The sequence below is a fragment of the Epinephelus lanceolatus genome, chromosome 18 (assembly GCF_041903045.1).
Source record: "Epinephelus lanceolatus isolate andai-2023 chromosome 18, ASM4190304v1, whole genome shotgun sequence".
Taxonomy (NCBI): domain Eukaryota; kingdom Metazoa; phylum Chordata; class Actinopteri; order Perciformes; family Serranidae; genus Epinephelus; species Epinephelus lanceolatus.
The window spans coordinates 5,223,696-5,239,851 of NC_135751.1; the positions used below are offsets into that span (position 1 = coordinate 5,223,696).

At 43.5% G+C, this 16,156-nt stretch overlaps 1 protein-coding gene across 1 annotated transcript in view; it reads right to left on the bottom strand.

Moving 5' to 3' along the window:
- smg1 (SMG1 nonsense mediated mRNA decay associated PI3K related kinase) overlaps positions 1 to 16,156 on the bottom strand; it is a 95,538-nt gene that overhangs the window by 12,972 nt on the left and 66,410 nt on the right. The window contains exons 36-52 of the mRNA XM_033645855.2: positions 15,754 to 15,915; positions 15,448 to 15,665; positions 14,793 to 14,947; positions 13,409 to 13,631; positions 12,957 to 13,203; positions 10,078 to 10,307; positions 9,641 to 9,886; positions 9,312 to 9,450; positions 8,925 to 9,034; positions 8,294 to 8,512; positions 7,734 to 7,927; positions 7,387 to 7,559; positions 5,938 to 6,217; positions 2,124 to 2,396; positions 1,648 to 1,882; positions 1,230 to 1,441; positions 940 to 1,096 (exon numbers count right to left, since the gene is read on the bottom strand). Coding sequence (XP_033501746.1) covers positions 940 to 1,096; positions 1,230 to 1,441; positions 1,648 to 1,882; positions 2,124 to 2,396; positions 5,938 to 6,217; positions 7,387 to 7,559; positions 7,734 to 7,927; positions 8,294 to 8,512; positions 8,925 to 9,034; positions 9,312 to 9,450; positions 9,641 to 9,886; positions 10,078 to 10,307; positions 12,957 to 13,203; positions 13,409 to 13,631; positions 14,793 to 14,947; positions 15,448 to 15,665; positions 15,754 to 15,915 — 3,473 coding nt within the window. The remainder of the gene's footprint in view (positions 1 to 939; positions 1,097 to 1,229; positions 1,442 to 1,647; positions 1,883 to 2,123; positions 2,397 to 5,937; positions 6,218 to 7,386; positions 7,560 to 7,733; positions 7,928 to 8,293; positions 8,513 to 8,924; positions 9,035 to 9,311; positions 9,451 to 9,640; positions 9,887 to 10,077; positions 10,308 to 12,956; positions 13,204 to 13,408; positions 13,632 to 14,792; positions 14,948 to 15,447; positions 15,666 to 15,753; positions 15,916 to 16,156) is intronic.

The following is a 16,156-nucleotide window of genomic DNA, read 5'->3' on the forward strand; positions in this document are numbered from 1 at the left end:
GGCTCGGCTTTTTCTCACATGCACTCTTCCTACTTTTCCCTGTGCTGTGCTGTCTCAAGTGTTGTTATAGATTGGTGGTGTTGCCGCGGGACGTGGCGACTTTAACTTTTAAACTTTTACACAGCACGTCTTTCAGGCACGGCGACGTTGGACAGAAAGACGTGCTGTGTAAAAGTTTAAAAGTTGAAGTCGCCACGTCCCGTCTCGAGTGCTGATATAGTTTGGTCGTGTTGCCGCGGGACGTGGCGACTTTAACTTTTTTTACACTTAAACAGCACGTCTTTCTGTTCAACGTCGCGATACCTGAATCCAAAGTATCTCCATGTAACAGACGTTTTTTTCGCCACCAACTCAGCCTGTTCATAGTCGAGCTCATGCTCTTCTTCAGCGTCTGTGGTGGTCACTGCTGCACGCCGGCTGCATGCACCAGGATAGCTTGTGGGCGTGATGTCAACAAACTCCACACACTACAGGAGAGGCAGTCACGTTCACAGACACACACGTTAACATTTATTTAGCCTACATTAAATCGCAAATTGCAGCCTTTTATGCGGTTACGTAATCGCACAGCCTCACATCGCGATTGCGACTGCGATTAGATTAATCGTGCAGCACTATTAAAAAGGATTGAAATGAATACTTCATTGTCCCAGAGGCAATGCAACGAGGCTGAACAACCTTGTGTGTGTTTTTCACATTTACAATAAAATCAATGCATCCTGTTGTTACAGCGATCCAGTTAATTAATTCAGTGCCAGTTAATACAGCCTAACAGGCTAACAGACTTTATGTAGACTTGTCTTGTGTTTTTACAAAGAATGAGGGCCTACATCAAAATCTAGATTGGATCCAAGAGGATGGAAAATCTAATACCTAAAAGGCACCAGAAATACCAAAATATATTAAATAACATACAGAAGAAAGAAACTTGGGAGCTACCTTCTCTGTGAGCTGTCCAAAGGCAGTCTCTAGCTGGGTGAACATGCCATCAAAGGCCACCAACAACATTTGACCAGCAGACATCTTCGGTGTGTCCTGGCTCGATCCGTCCATGCTGCGAGGCTGGATCAGCTCTGAGTACTGAGCACGCAGCATCCTGAGCACAAAAGACAGTTTTTATACAACAGATATGCTTTGGAATTTTAAACATCTGCAGGCTGCAATCACTTTAGCCAATGCTGTTTCTGATCAAATTCATGACAAGTAGATATCAATGCACAACTACTTACCTGGTGATGTGAAGGCAGTGGTTGTGCCCATCATGGTCCAGGCCTGTGGTAGCCTGCAGGCTGTCGACCAAACCCTGCAGGCCGAGGCCATCAGAGCTCTGCTCCACCAGCTGCTCCAGCTCTGCCAACATGGACTCCAGGGTGGGCTCTCCTTTCACCATGCAGCGCAGAGCCTCTGGAAAGATGATCTGACGGAAGTTGGTGTTCAATTCCTGCAGTGAACATGGAGACAAAGCAGTGTTCATAATTCTTTTATCTTTGGTTACAGTAGAATGTCTTGCTCTAACAGCCATATTTTCATACCCCTAAAACCAAAAACATGACAGAAAATTGTAAGAAGCCTCTCATTTCCATAAAGAGAACGGACTGCTTCTAGTTGTAACTACTTAATTTCATTGTGTTTTGAGGATGCACCTACCTGCAGGCAGGTGTACACAGCGTTGGCCAGGTACACAGCCTGGGTGGTTGCTGAAGGTGCAGGCAGATCCAGGTCATGGGGCAGGAGTGGGCAGCGCTGTAGCAGTGTTGCAAGGGCACTGACATTTCCAATCATACTGCAGAGCTCCTCCAGGAACCACGCCCCATCCCGAGATACCAGGTCAACCAGCTGCTCTCCAGCACTGGCTGCTGCTCCCTCCATCACCAGGTTCCGCCTGGGAAAAAAACACACCGTGACTTCATCCTTTTCACCTGCAACTTTTATCTTTCAGTTCTACTTTCTAGAAGCACCACATTTCTATAAGAATACATTGGATTTGATGTACTTGTGATATTTAAAGGTGTTCATAAATACATAACGCAGCCACTTATGTATTGTAACACTAACTGCATTTTCCATTAGTCTGAGAGGACAACCAGCACAGTGACAGATGGAATGAAAGCTTTGTGTTTAACCTGCAAAGTGTGCACAGGGCAGAAGTGATGATTCCAGCCAGGCTGAGGGAGCCCAGCTCTCCGTTCTCCCGAAGGAAGACTGTAATGCAGTGTTCAATCTCCTGCAGCTGCTCCTCGCAGGCTACTGCAGTTGTGCCCTCAGCCTTGAGTCGCTCCGCTTGGTGCATCACCCGCTCGTTGGTTTCAGCCACTTGGTGCTGCAGAGCCAACTCCACACTGGACAGGAACTGGCAGGAGGCAGCAGGAGGCTGGGGGGCAAACAGTACCTCATACCTGTAAATGGAGGGTGACATAAAGCTTAACTGTGGGAATGATAAAGTACAGGAGAGTGCAACCACAGACTGTGGATTATCCTCAGCAGTCACTGCTCTAGATTTCCTGCTGAGTCCAACCTGCTGCAGAACACCTGACCTGATAGTAGTTCTCATTCAGACAGAGTGGCTGGAATATTTGTTCAAACCTGGACAGAGAATGCTGTTATGTTGAGGCATAAGCCTGGAGAACATCATGCACTAAGTCACGTGTGCATGTGTGTATCTGTCTGTCTGCAGCTAACCTCAAATGCTACTGGACCCATATGCCTATTATTTTTTGTGCACATTTATGACTATATGCTCAAGGATCTCTCGTGCTTGCAGTGATTCAGAATTGCGAAAAACTTGACTGTTTTATACTATCACTAAGTGCTTACTCTTCATTCCTCTTAACCTGCTGGTAAGGGCCACAAGTTTTCCAGAAGTCGCCTCAGCTAAAAACAACAAGCCTTACCATCTGTTGCAGGCTACATTTTGGCCTTTGCTGTGGCTCCCTCAATACTGGACCAATTTCAAAACTTGTTGTTCACATCAGTCAGTCAGACAGATTTAGGTGGGGAAATGGGTTACAGGTTGAAAAATGCTTTAAGTGGTTTGGTCTATTTTAATTGTGTTTATTGTTGATATATCCTACTTTGCTGTGCTGAAGCCTTCAGGCTAACGTAATACCGCTTAAAGGGATAGTTCAACATTTTGGCAAATTCGCCTATTGCCGTAATCCCTATAGTCATATGAGTAGGTACATTACCTTTAATTGTCAGCGTGTGCTGTTCTGAGATCGGTGGGGCAGAGCTGCCCGCTGAAATGGAGGTGAACGGTACAGCCCCCTCTCTCCCTCAAAACTAATCAAATACACCACCAAATGACTCCAAAACACTCTAGTGGAAAACACATGGCTTGTGCATTCCCCACGCTATGAAATAATAATGTATAATTAAGTAACATTACGACACATGAAGCAAATACTCGGAACTACTTTCTTGAGTAAACCATTGGGCGGAGTGACACAGTGCGCAGCTGACACAGTGCCGTTGTTATTGCTTGTAGCCATTTGCGGTATCGTCAGCTGGACGCAGCAGAAGGTTTGAGGAAAGTTTACAAGTGTTTTTGTAAATCATGGTTTACACATGCATTGTAAAAGGTTGCAGTAACAAGCCGAAGACATGGAGCAAAGTGAAGTTTCACGTAGTTTCAACCAGTAATACGGACAGGATGATACAATGGCTATTTGTGCTGGACATCGACCCCAACACGCCTGTGGAAATGGTCAGGAAAATGTTTCTTTGCTCCTGCCATTTTTTACCGGAGGACTACAGTGAAAGGATGGAGCGCAGAAGCTCAGGAATGGTTCAAACTCCTTTCTTGAGAGACACTGTCATACCATCTGTCGGCATCACAAAACGAGCAGACGTGTAAGTGATTGTTGTGTATTTTGCTCAGCAATCTCTCTGCTTTAACTTTACCTCAATGTTGAGTAACATTAGTAGGGATAGACCAATATGGATTTTTTAGGGCCAATGCCGATACCGATTTTTTTCCATCACCCTTAGCCGATGACCGATTATGGACTGCCGATTTTCTTGAGCCGATATTTGGGGCCGATACTGCTTTTGCTCCCTCAATTTACATAAAAAAAAAAAAAATGATACAATCATAACAAATATTACAGGTCTCAAGTTTAAAATAAAAAACATTTATTGAACAGTAAAAAATACTAAAACAAGATGGAAAGTTGAGGTAGAACGGGTAGAATATTATTATTATTATTATTATTATTATCATTATTATACATTCAAAGAAAAAAAAGAGTTCAGTGCTCTTAAATCTTCCAGTAATGTCTTTATAAAATAAACAAATATTTAAGCTGAAGCATAAATAAAACAACAACTACTGTACACAGTAGGATTCAACAGCTTTGTTCAACTTAACCACATACATTCAAATGAAAAAAAGTGCCAGGGAAAAATAAATCCGCGAACCCACGCCCGTATTGGCCGATGCCGATACAAGTAAAAAACTCAAATATCGGCCCGATATATCGGCCAGCCGATGTATCGGTCTATCCTTAAACATTAGCCTACAACCCTAGCATGGTAAATAACGTTATGGCTAAAATACAAATGTTGTTGTGGTTATGTCATGGATAAGTGCTTGCCCAGAGCATATAGTGAAGTGACTGGCATTACTTCTCATTGTTGGGAATAAACAGACTGCTAGGGAACATTTTATGTTGTTGTGGTGATTTATGAGTGCGGTGATTATTTTGAGGCATACTCTATATTTATATTGCACAGGTGTACCTAATAAAGTGGCCAGTAAGCCCCACATTTACACCACCGGCTCTGGGTCTCCCCTCAGCCCCTGGTTGCTCGGCAGCCTAAACCTCTCTTCTTGCTCTCTCTTCTTCCAAAACCTGTAACTCTTCCTCTGTATATTCTGGCTTCTTCTCAACAAACTTGTTGTTTTGATGATGGGAGTAACTGCACTAAACATATGCTGTTTGAAATCACTCCGCCCAGCAAGTACCGTATGTCTGGAATGTAGTTCCGGCTGTGCATTTGGCTTCAAAACAACTCTGTCTCGTAATATTACATTATTATTTCATAGCGTGGTGAATGTGTAAGCTACAAGTTGTCCACAAGAGTGTATTGGAGTCATTTGATGGTGTATTTGATTAGTTTTGAGGGAGAGAGGGACCTGTACCGTTTCAGCAGGCAGCTCTGCCCCACCGATCTCAGAACAGCACGCACTGACAATTAAAGGTAATGTACCTACTCATATGACTATAGGGATTACGGCAATAAGGCGAATTTGCCAAAATGTCGAACTATCCCTTTACGGTTCAGATGTGAACAACATGGATCAAAGATTTGTGCCTGTGTTTTAGTAATTAAAAATACATATTTCCTTATTGTTTCATTGTATCTTTGTTTAACATACAGTGCCTGTTTACAGGAGAAACCGATGCGCATTGCTCTGTGCAAGCGCTGCAGTTCTGTCAAAAATAGATGAGGCACATATTCTTATAAGCTTCTGGGATGCTCCTGAAATGGGCTGCAGTATGTCTGCTGGAATAACAAATGTTGTCTAGATCAGCCAAGATCAACTCGGCAGCTACCAAGCAGAGCTCTGCACTCTACTGAGTGCACTTAGCTTTATAGCTCCATGAGGTACCTCACCTTAAACCAATGCATAGAAACAGAATGGCAATATGGCAAATATTAAAAATATTTTATTACTGCAAATAATGGCAAATGATAATTTTTCAATATAACACATAGTGCCGCAATACCTATTGACTTGAATCATGACTGCAGGCAGATTCAAAGATTTTAGGGTTAAGTCCCACAGCAGCAATAACTCTACAACCACCCCTGATTCAGATTTGTACAATCATCTCATGTTGAGCACACCTTCCAACCAATAAGGAATATAAATGATAAAAGGCATCCTGATATTTTGTATAATACCATTATGGAAAGTCTGCAATAGTTGCTTACTGTCTGTAGATGTGCTGGCAGTGCTCCACTGTCATGTCTCTCAGCAGTTCCTCCAACCAAGCCTTCCACTGGTGGGCCCGATGGAGCAGCAGGGTGGCCCGTGGATACAGCAAAGCCACTGTAGCGTAGCTGTGCAGCTGCTCCAGGCAGCCGCGAAGGGCCCCGCGGCGCTGCTGCAGCAAGGAGCTCACCTCTGCCTCCAGGCTCTCACACTGGCTGATCAGGTGGGCCTGGCCTGCATTCTGTAGGAAGGCTGTAGCTGGCACATAGCTAGGAGGACCTGGGAGAGATGGACAACCAAGAAAACGATGTAAGGAAACTAAAATCAAACACTCCACATGGTATTTTAACAACAGATGTTTTACCACAAGCCTTTATAGACATTAAATTAGGCCTAGGAACCAACAGCCTTTGAATTACAATTCGCCTGATTGTTTTCTGGCAGAAAGGCGACATACATGGGAAGAACTACAGGTGTAAAACTGGTGATAACTTAGACATATCAGCATGGAACTTTCCCAATTGATTGCTTACATTAAGGCAGTTATTTTTACATTAAACATTTTCTGAAGTTTAAGCTTTAAATATGCAAATAAGGCAAACACGCTCTATTTTCTGTGCATTTCCAGAGCGGGAATATGAACACTGGATAAAGCCAGGTTCAAAACTCTTATCTCCTTTTGTTGACATGTAAGAGTCAAAAGTTTTACAGAGTGAATTTTGGCTCTCTTTTTTCATCACTCCATAAATAGGAAAATAATCTCAAAAGCCATTATGTTTTAAGGAATAAAATGTCATCTAAGTCTGGCTATGAATAACAGATAAACAAACCTCCCTATGAAAATCTTCAGAATATAAACTAGAATGACAAAAAAAATATTTTGTGCATTTTTAAATTGTCAAAAAATGTATTCAGATTTACAAAACTTTTTTAACTTTCCCCCCGGTTATTACATAAATTTAAAATATATGTATTTTAAAAGTTTGCTGAATTTTAAAGTTTAAATGTGCAATTAAGGCACAATCTAATGAACTATGCTCTTTTTCCACACATTTTCAGAACAGAAATATGAACTAAAATAACACCTAAATGTGTATCTTGAAAACTGTCTTTCTGCTAGTGTTAAAGACATGTTGATGAAGCAAAATTGACCAATGCATGAGAAACACTATGTTTCCACCTGCAGTGACTCTCTTGAAGAATATGAATACTTCTGTCAAATGTTGTCAGTTGTCGTTTACATTAAAACGTGTTTAATCCTCAATAAACCTTCTCAACATCCATTGGTAGCTAGCTAATTAAATACATCATACCCTTGAACTTGGCTGAAGACTGAGGGACAGTGTTTTATGTAAAATCCAAAGACATGCAACAAAATTTAACTATTTTTGTTGACTGCTTATTTTTAACCAATTGGTCCTGCTTGCGTCATTTCTGGTGGGACCAACCGAGATCTATGGGGCTGCTGATGTCCTGCAGCAGACTGGCCAGCTGCGTGGCCTCCAGGTTGGAGAATGCTGCCTGGTATTGGGAGATCCACTGGTCCAAGTCAGCCAGCTTGCTCTGAATGGCCTCCTGCACAGTCCGCTGCCGTGACTGCAGCTGGGTGTGTTCAGAGTACCTGTGACCAGAAGGGTTGGATAATTAGCATTAAGAATGCCATGCTACTTAATATCTATATAATGCTCCCTGCATGTAAAGATAGAAATCTGGAGCTGAATGGAAAATTACTTCTCAGTGTGAAAGATTCATTTAAAATGGAACTGGAATAAATGAGTGCTGTGCTATGTCAGACCTCTGCTCCAGAGTGAGGATAAGATGATCCGGATGGTTCTCTGCCCCCTCCAGGAAAGTCATCTCCTCTTGAAGTTTGGCTTGTAGTTTCTCCCCCTGACAGAGCAGCTCCTGCAGGACCAAGTACTCCTCCACAGCCTCTTCCACTTGTGGCAGCACTGCCAGCATCTCGTCACGATTCTTAAACCAGTTCACCTGCACACACGCAATTCTACAGTTACACTCAGAATCCTCAAGTGCTTTGCTTCTGGATCAGTTCAGTGCAGTACTTGCATACATCCTCTCTGTTATTAAAGAAGCTTGAGAATTAATTCCCAAGGGTTTAACCTTGCCCTAACCTACAAGTCTACACCCTGCTGCAGTCTACACCCTGCAGCCTACCTGCCTCCAATAATGCCCTGAAAAATTGAGCATTTATTGAGAGCTGAATTTCATTCTTGAAGAAACTTCTGAAACATCATTTAGACAATTAGAGAAAACCAAAACATTTATTGTTCACACTGGCATATACTCTGCAGAGACTGTGATGGACCCAGCAGTCTACTCCTGTCATGACCTCACCTTGATCTCAGCCACCCTGGAGGAGAAGAGAGAGCGTGTGATGTCTCTCTCCATCTCCCTCTTGCTCTGCTTGCTGTCAGCCTGTTGGCCTCCTCCTCCGTACACTGCACCAGCAAAGCCCACCTCCCCCCCAGCAGTCCAGTCCACCAGGGGATCATAAACAAAGGCCTCCAGCAGGGTCAGCAGGGTCTCTCTGCCCCGACGCATCATCTGAACCACCTGAAATTACACATCTGACATCAGCACTTATTCAGTAGAGCAGCAACTGCCTGCAAGAGATGACAAACTGTTTTATTAGAGATAAAGCTTAGGTCCCACACACTATTTGTCTTAAGGTAATACCTTGAACAGATTTACAAATCTATAAACAACTACAAAATAACTATTTTCTTTCCTTTGCCTTGCTCAGTGATGTCTTTCACACACACATGCTGTCTATCTCTGATTTCATTACACATCCAACTTGATATTTTGAATAAAGCTTTTACACAAGATTTTTTATACCTTAACTATTTAACACACACACACACACACACACACACAGTTTGTCACAGAAATATCTCAACAATTGAGACTGTGTACATTCAAAATCGAGTCCAACAGAGTGAGCTGTGTGTGATATGACAGTAACCTGTTCACAGGACAGCCTAAAGATGCCTTCCACCCCAGTGACTCCCAGAGCAGTCTCAATGTTGTGGGTCATCCTGAATGGGACTTTCTCTGGCACCCGCAGGCTCTTCCCTGGTGACACAGACAACAAGGGAAACCAGAGCAACTTAAAAAATGTATTCAGCACTCCATCTCTGTCTTCCTCTCTCATTTTATTACCACTCAGTTTGCCCACGACCAATTTTGTGACATGCTGCACAACACATTTTAGCAATGTATATTAAACACAGTAATTCAATCAACAGACACAAATGAGACAGTAGTTCATAAGACAAGATGGAGGCTACACATTTGACATTAAGTGGTTCTGAATGTTATTCTCATTAGAAGCAAACCAGTTGAAACTGACCTTTTTCAAAGCATACGTTGTAATCAATGTGCACCACCTCTCCAGTGGTCATGTCAATCAGCACATTGTCAAGGTGGCGGTCGCCGAGGCCGATGATGTATCCTACCATTGACATGACAGCAGTTGATCTTGCGTAGGACTGCAGCACAGAAGAACAGGAATTGTAAGCAAAGAGAACATAGATAGTGGACACTTGTACAAGCCCATACTGACATTTTTAAAAAATGACAAATTAATTATAAAGATATTTTCATGGTCAAAAAAAAACACTAAAGGAAAATGCATTAATCACATCTCATGATTTTCAAAATACTAAAAGCCATGGTTACCTGAGTGACCCTCCACCACTCGCTGGGTGTGGTACAAGAACACCACAGCTCCTTAGCCAGCAGATTGGAGGGCGTAGCCTCCATTAACTCTTTCAGCACCTCCTTCATAACACTGAGAGGCCAGTCTCGTCGAGTCACATCCAGACTGAGACCCACTGCCTTCAGAGCTGGCCCGATGCGGCTGTAGTAGAGCTCACTGGGGCGGGGTACAGGAGGCACTGGTTGCTGCTGGAAAGAGTCCTGGGCCTGGTCCAGACAAAAAACAAACCAAAAATACCTCACTCATTTAGCTCTGATGAATTATATTTTAATGCCAATGGGCCTAATTTGGGGGTTGCAACAGGAAAGGTTGCAGGAAGATGTCCTGGTGCAATGCTCACCTGATGTTGTGTGTGTTTACTTAATTCTTCTCAATGCAGTACAGAGCAGAACGTTACCTTCTGGGCCTGCAGCACAGCCTCCCTCTGCTGCCAACGCTTGTAGAGGCCAAAGAGGGGCGTGGCTCCGTCCACCCACTGGATGAGTCCTGATCGGGTTCCAAGGGGGGTGACAGAGTAGTGGCGGGCGTGGAAGTGAGGCTGCTCCTGCTGGTTGATCTTAGTGAACATGGTGTTGACAATTGACAAAAACTGCATGATGCGCTCATCCAAATGCAAGTCCTCCAGACCTGAGAGAGACAAGATTTTGATCACTTGCTAATTACTACTGACACTCAACTATTGAATCAGATACAGCTTCAAACATTCAGGGAGCAAATACCAGCACAGAAGAACAACAAAAACACATGGAGGACGGCAACAAGTACATATGCTTGCCGAAAAGAATTTTTTTGTGATAAAAGCACCAAATTCAGTACATATATGGCTTAATATATGTACAAGACTTCTGCATATCGGGGCATCACAGATTGGCATTCTGATGATCATGATGGCAAAATCCAATATGGCTGTCACCCGAAAACTGTTCTGGCTATAACTTTTGAACAGGATCAGCTACAAATTTATGGTTTTTGACCATGGAAATGCTTATTTGTATGACTGGATGCATCAGGACCCATAATATGCATATTTCACAGATGGCGGCTACCTAAAATCTGTTTTTTTTTTTTTTTACTCTTTTGGCAAACTTGGTGTCTATTTCCTAATTGTTAAGCATTAGAAACACATTACCAAACAAATTAAAGTGAAAAATATGCTTTATAACAATTTAAGGCAATACTGAATGAGAGAAAATGCAACAATATGAGGGTCTTCTTTTATCTCAACAACCTCATCATCATGGCCAAATCCAAGGAACTTGCTATGTTCCACACAGCCCAGTTGATCTTACACCTGACCAAGTTGGGGATCACAACTGGAAAAAGAGCAGCCCTCTACCACACCAACAGATGGAGAATCTCAGGGTTGTGCTCGATGCAAATAGCCTGTGGGCCACCCTATCGGGACACAGATGGACGGCCCTGTGGCAAGTAGTTTGCAAACCGTGGCTTGGTGTTATAGTGATGGCATCAACTGTCGTGCAGGTGCTTGGCTTTGTGTTAGCAGCCCACCCGGTGGTGCTGTTGGAGCTACTGCACGTGTCGCCTGCCTTAGCTTGGATGCCGAGAAGCACGAGCAGCGCTTAGTTACCGTTCTCCCCTCAGTGCAGGACAACCTGAGTTCCCTGGCAGTCCCCACAACACCTGTTGCAGGGAACACCACTGGGATGAGTGACCTTCTACATCACAGCGCAGTACACGGTGTGTGGCCTCAAACAGATCCGACACACCAAGCCACAGGCGGTGTTCCTGGTCCTCCAACACTTCAGGCCCTGGTCACAGGGAAAGCATGTGTTAGTGAGGACCGACAACCACACTGCGGTGGCCTACATCATCAGGTAGGGTGGAGTTTAGTCAACTGGTGCGAGGAAATGAGGCTAGATCCCTTGTCATGTGCAGTATTTTCTCCTTTTTGCAGTCTTTGATGGATAGAGGGCTGTCACATTTTGCCATCTTTTCCTGCCATGAGGGTTTTAGCAACAGATTGGTAGCCTGGTTCCAGACCATAGACCCCGCCCACTCAACTGAGTAGGCTTGCATCTCTGGTCTGGCATACTTCAATGAATTTGCGATTTATCTCATCCAAACGATGGACGGACCAATGAACGCCGGGGGTCTAGCGATTAGCCAATCAGCACCACGCTGATGTCAAGCTGTACGCCGGTGGGTAACTGGTGAGGATAGCAACAATGGCGACCGCTACAGATCCTACAGACCACATTAACGATGCTATCGAGGTATTTCGCCACTACTCGCGTTAATGGAGGACCAAATTAAGGAAGCTGCTAAACTGGATTTAACGGCGATGCAGCTGGGCGTGCACGATGACGGAGACATTTTAAACGGGCAATGCTCGCTTGTTTTCGGCACCCCCAAGGCATGGATACTAATGACGTCAGATTCTGGGTGAGTTGTTGATCTCTACTGATTGGTTAGGGAAAAAATCAAATTCCCTCCCCCTTGTAAATCGCCTTCAATGGAAGCCATGTCAGACTGAAGGTTCTGGGAGCTTCAGTCTGACACTCAGGCTAACAGATTGGTCTTTGCCCACCCTCTCGAGAAGCGGTTCTTGTAGGGGGTCAGGAGACGACGTGCAGTGATGCGTGCCTCCTCCCTGCAATGGGACCGGCCTTTGGAGCATGAAGCCCTGGTGAAGGATCTTTCCAAGCCTCTGGAACCCCCCCAGGGCTAGACCACAGCTCTTAAGAGTTTGGTTGCTTACCACCTGGGTTGGCTGGGGCCCCCTACTTCAAGATAGCTGCCATGTTGGTAATATGCAAATTAGAGAGTATGATAAAAATATTATATGATTTAAAAATAAATCATGAATCTGAGTATTCCAATGTGTTTCTAATGCGTAACAATATGAAATAGACACCAAGTTTGCCAGAAGAGTTAAAAACAAACAAACAAACAAAAACACTTGTTTTAGCCATATTGTAAATAAGCAAATTAGGGGTGGTGATGCATCCAATCATAAAAACATGCATTCCAATGTGTTTCTCATGGTCAAAAACCACAGAACAGACACCAAGCCTGCATTTTCTAGCTCATCTGGTTCAAAAGTTATAGCCGAAATGGTTTTCGGGCGGTGGCCATATTGGATTTTGGCGCCATAATCTTCAGAATGCCAATCTGTGACGCCCCGATATCCAGATGTCATCTAAATTTATTAAGCTTCATATGTACCAAATCTTGGTGCATTTATCACAAAATGAACGACTGCCCTGATTTTGTGAGCTATGCCGCTATATTCACTGCTATGAGTTGCTCTCCTACCTTTAAAAAGGTATGGGTAGTTGCGTCCATCTGAGCCCAGGAACAAGAGCTTCTTCGGTTTGGTCTTGGTGGGCAGGATGGTGATAGTGTTGCCTACACTCTGTATGGTGACTGCGTCTGATGCCGACACCTCACCTGGCAGGGCCATCTCTGTTGTGGTCATAGACACCAAGCGGGGACTAATCTCGTCCAGATGAAGCAGATAGCTAGCTCTCTTCTGAGCACGTTGTTGCAGGCTCATCATGATCTGACCAACACACACACACCAGCTGGGTCAAGCTTGCGTAAAGTGGTGTACACAATGTATCGTGATTGTATCAATGATTTATAGAAGTATAGCTACATATAACTATTTATGGGCCTAATCCATACAAATGGAAATCTTGAAGCCTGACATGGTGGACTACAGAGAGTGAATTACATGCATATACAGTACAGCTGCAAACACACACCTGTTTGAAGGGAAGCCAGCTGCTGGCGGGGTTGGCAGGGTTGGTGGGGTTTCTCAGGCGCTCCAGGGCAGAGTTAATGGCATCACCGTAGGTCTGCTGGAACCAGGTCTCATGTGGTGTTTCTGCTGGAGCTGCTGTGATGCTGCAGACGTGATCCAGGGCAAAAACCACTGGACGCATCAGAGCAGAGTGCTTCTCACGCATAATGGCAATCTTTTCATCCCTGCAGCATAACGAAGGGTGTCAGTTGACTTGCAAACAAGTATAAGGGGGTCAAAGCAGCCCAATGCAATTTGGCTCAATGACCTGAGGCAACTGCAAAGCCAAGAGCATCACTGAATACAGTTTTAACAGGTGTTTTAGCAAAAATTTGTATGCTTAGACAACCCCCAGTGGACACTGTTGTGCACTGTAGTTTAGTTAACTTTTCCACTCTTATACATCAATTCAGGTCAGGATAACATCTACTGTATTTATATACACTGAATATGAATAAGTACCTCATGAAACCCAATTTCAAAAGATCCAAAGTATCCCTATAATATTTGATGAATACTAGTATGTATTCTATACAGTATCTTAGAGAGGTGAAATTTACATTTCAGAATTTTAAAGGCAGATTTATAATCACATACATCAAATGTATTAAGTTTAAAGGAAAATATAGACGTATATAAGCAAAAAGATTTAAGATGTGAATAACTCAGTGATTTCTTGCCTTTTTATCCAGTCATACCATTTTACACTTAATAGTGAGTTAAAATGCAGAGATGTAATCCCGTTGCTGCATTTCGCACCTCTCAGGTGTAATGTCACCATGTATATGCTGCAAAAATAGCAAAGCTCAATTGAGCATAAAAGCCTCAAGCTCTAAACCCACAACAGCATTTGCAGTCCAGATAATGGACAACCTCTTAAGCCTCTGAGCTGACTCTCAGTACAAACGTTGACTTTACGTGACCCTAGAGGAGACAGTGGCATGTCAAAATGTGGAAACTCTACCAGAGCAAAACAAGTGACTTCAAATAAAGTTTCATATTTCAATTTGATTGTTTTAATAGCTTCTTACTCAAACTGCATGCTGACCACACATGAATACATTCTACATGAGGATATTGGTGTTGAATCAAGGATAACTGACAGCTACTCACAGGGTTGACTTTTTGTTTTACCACTGGTTTAAGAATGCAAACAAAGAGTTTGGAGACAAACCCAAATGGCACATAAAAGCCAATAAGACAAGAGGGTAATTTCAACTCTACTTATATCAAGGTCCTTTTGATTTATTTACTAGAACACACACGATAGGCTGCATGCAGCTGTTTGTTAAGAATCTACTGGAAGATCTGTAAGGAGCTCAGCTTTTAAATTTTAATTGCCTCACCTGCGCAGTGTGTTGTTGTTCTGTACTCTTTTGACCTCATCCTCCAGCTGTTGGATCCTCCGTAGGACATGCATGTGTTGCTGCTGTAACACACCCAGCCACAGTTCATCCCATAGTAAGGTCACTCTGCGCAGTTCGCCCACCAGCTGCTGGACCTGATCATCACATAGGAAGAATAAACATCTTCTTAAGACTACAGCATGAATGTGACATAACGGCCCTACATGGTCCACCCATAGTTTTCTTATTTATCTGATTCAACATCCTCTCACAACTGTTTTGGCGTGTGTGCCTGTGCTTGATTTACAAGTCCCTCACCCTTTTTTTTTTTTTTTTTTTTTTTTTTTTGAAAATTCGGGCAATCAAATTCTACATATTCAGGTTGTCTTGACTTTAAGACCTCGATCATTCAATCTTTTGGGAATGTTTATGGTTGACTTTTAGATATATTTAGGAACTCTTGTGTTATGAGTCCTCTTTACGGCCATTTATTATTAATAATACTAAGTAGCACAAACACACAATGTAATGTAAAAATACTCCTCGGATATTAAATCATTTTTGACAGGTAAGGCTTCCAACAGGGTGCCTGCCAAAGTCTATGAGAGCAAGAATATTTCCACTATTAGACGGGTAGAAGCCTGCAGCCTCCTACCTGAAGCACCATGGTTGGGTTGGCAAAGGACAGCTTCTCCACGATCTTGCTGTAGCAGTCCTGCATCATAGCTTGGTCCTGACTGGAGCAGAAGGTGGCCAGCTCTTCTGGAGCTCCTCCTTGCCCACCGCTCTCTGGCTGCTCCTCCTCCTCCCCACCCAGGCCCTCTGCTTGCATGCTGCCCAAGAAGGTGGGCAGAGCTGACGGCAATTTACTCCCTGTTGACAAATATCAATATCAATTAACAGATCTACAGGATTTACATTTTTAGCTGCACATAGCCAGATCAACAGAACTGAAGAATACCTGCATTCTGAGCCTCCCCTCCCAAGGACAGTGAACCCACAATGGCGGGGTAGAGGATGAGATGTGGGGAGTCTTGGGCCACTCGACACAGCAAGCTGCATATGCTCTGTCGGATGTATGCTTCTGGATGGTTCAGACGGGAAAAGAGCTGGGGGATGATACCTGAGGAGGAAACACAATATAGTACGGTTTATAAAAGCCAGTGGAGAGGGCTGGGTTATACTAGAAAAGAACTTATTTGTACTCCATGTTGTCCGACCACATCAGCACACAAAGTGTTTCTTGTTGTTCTGAACAGTCACAATTGAAAGGTGAGGTGAAAAGCTGGTTGTCATGGAGAGAGGAGGGATGTGATCATTGTTTACATGGGAATTATCAATGGGCAATAAAATAATAATGGCCC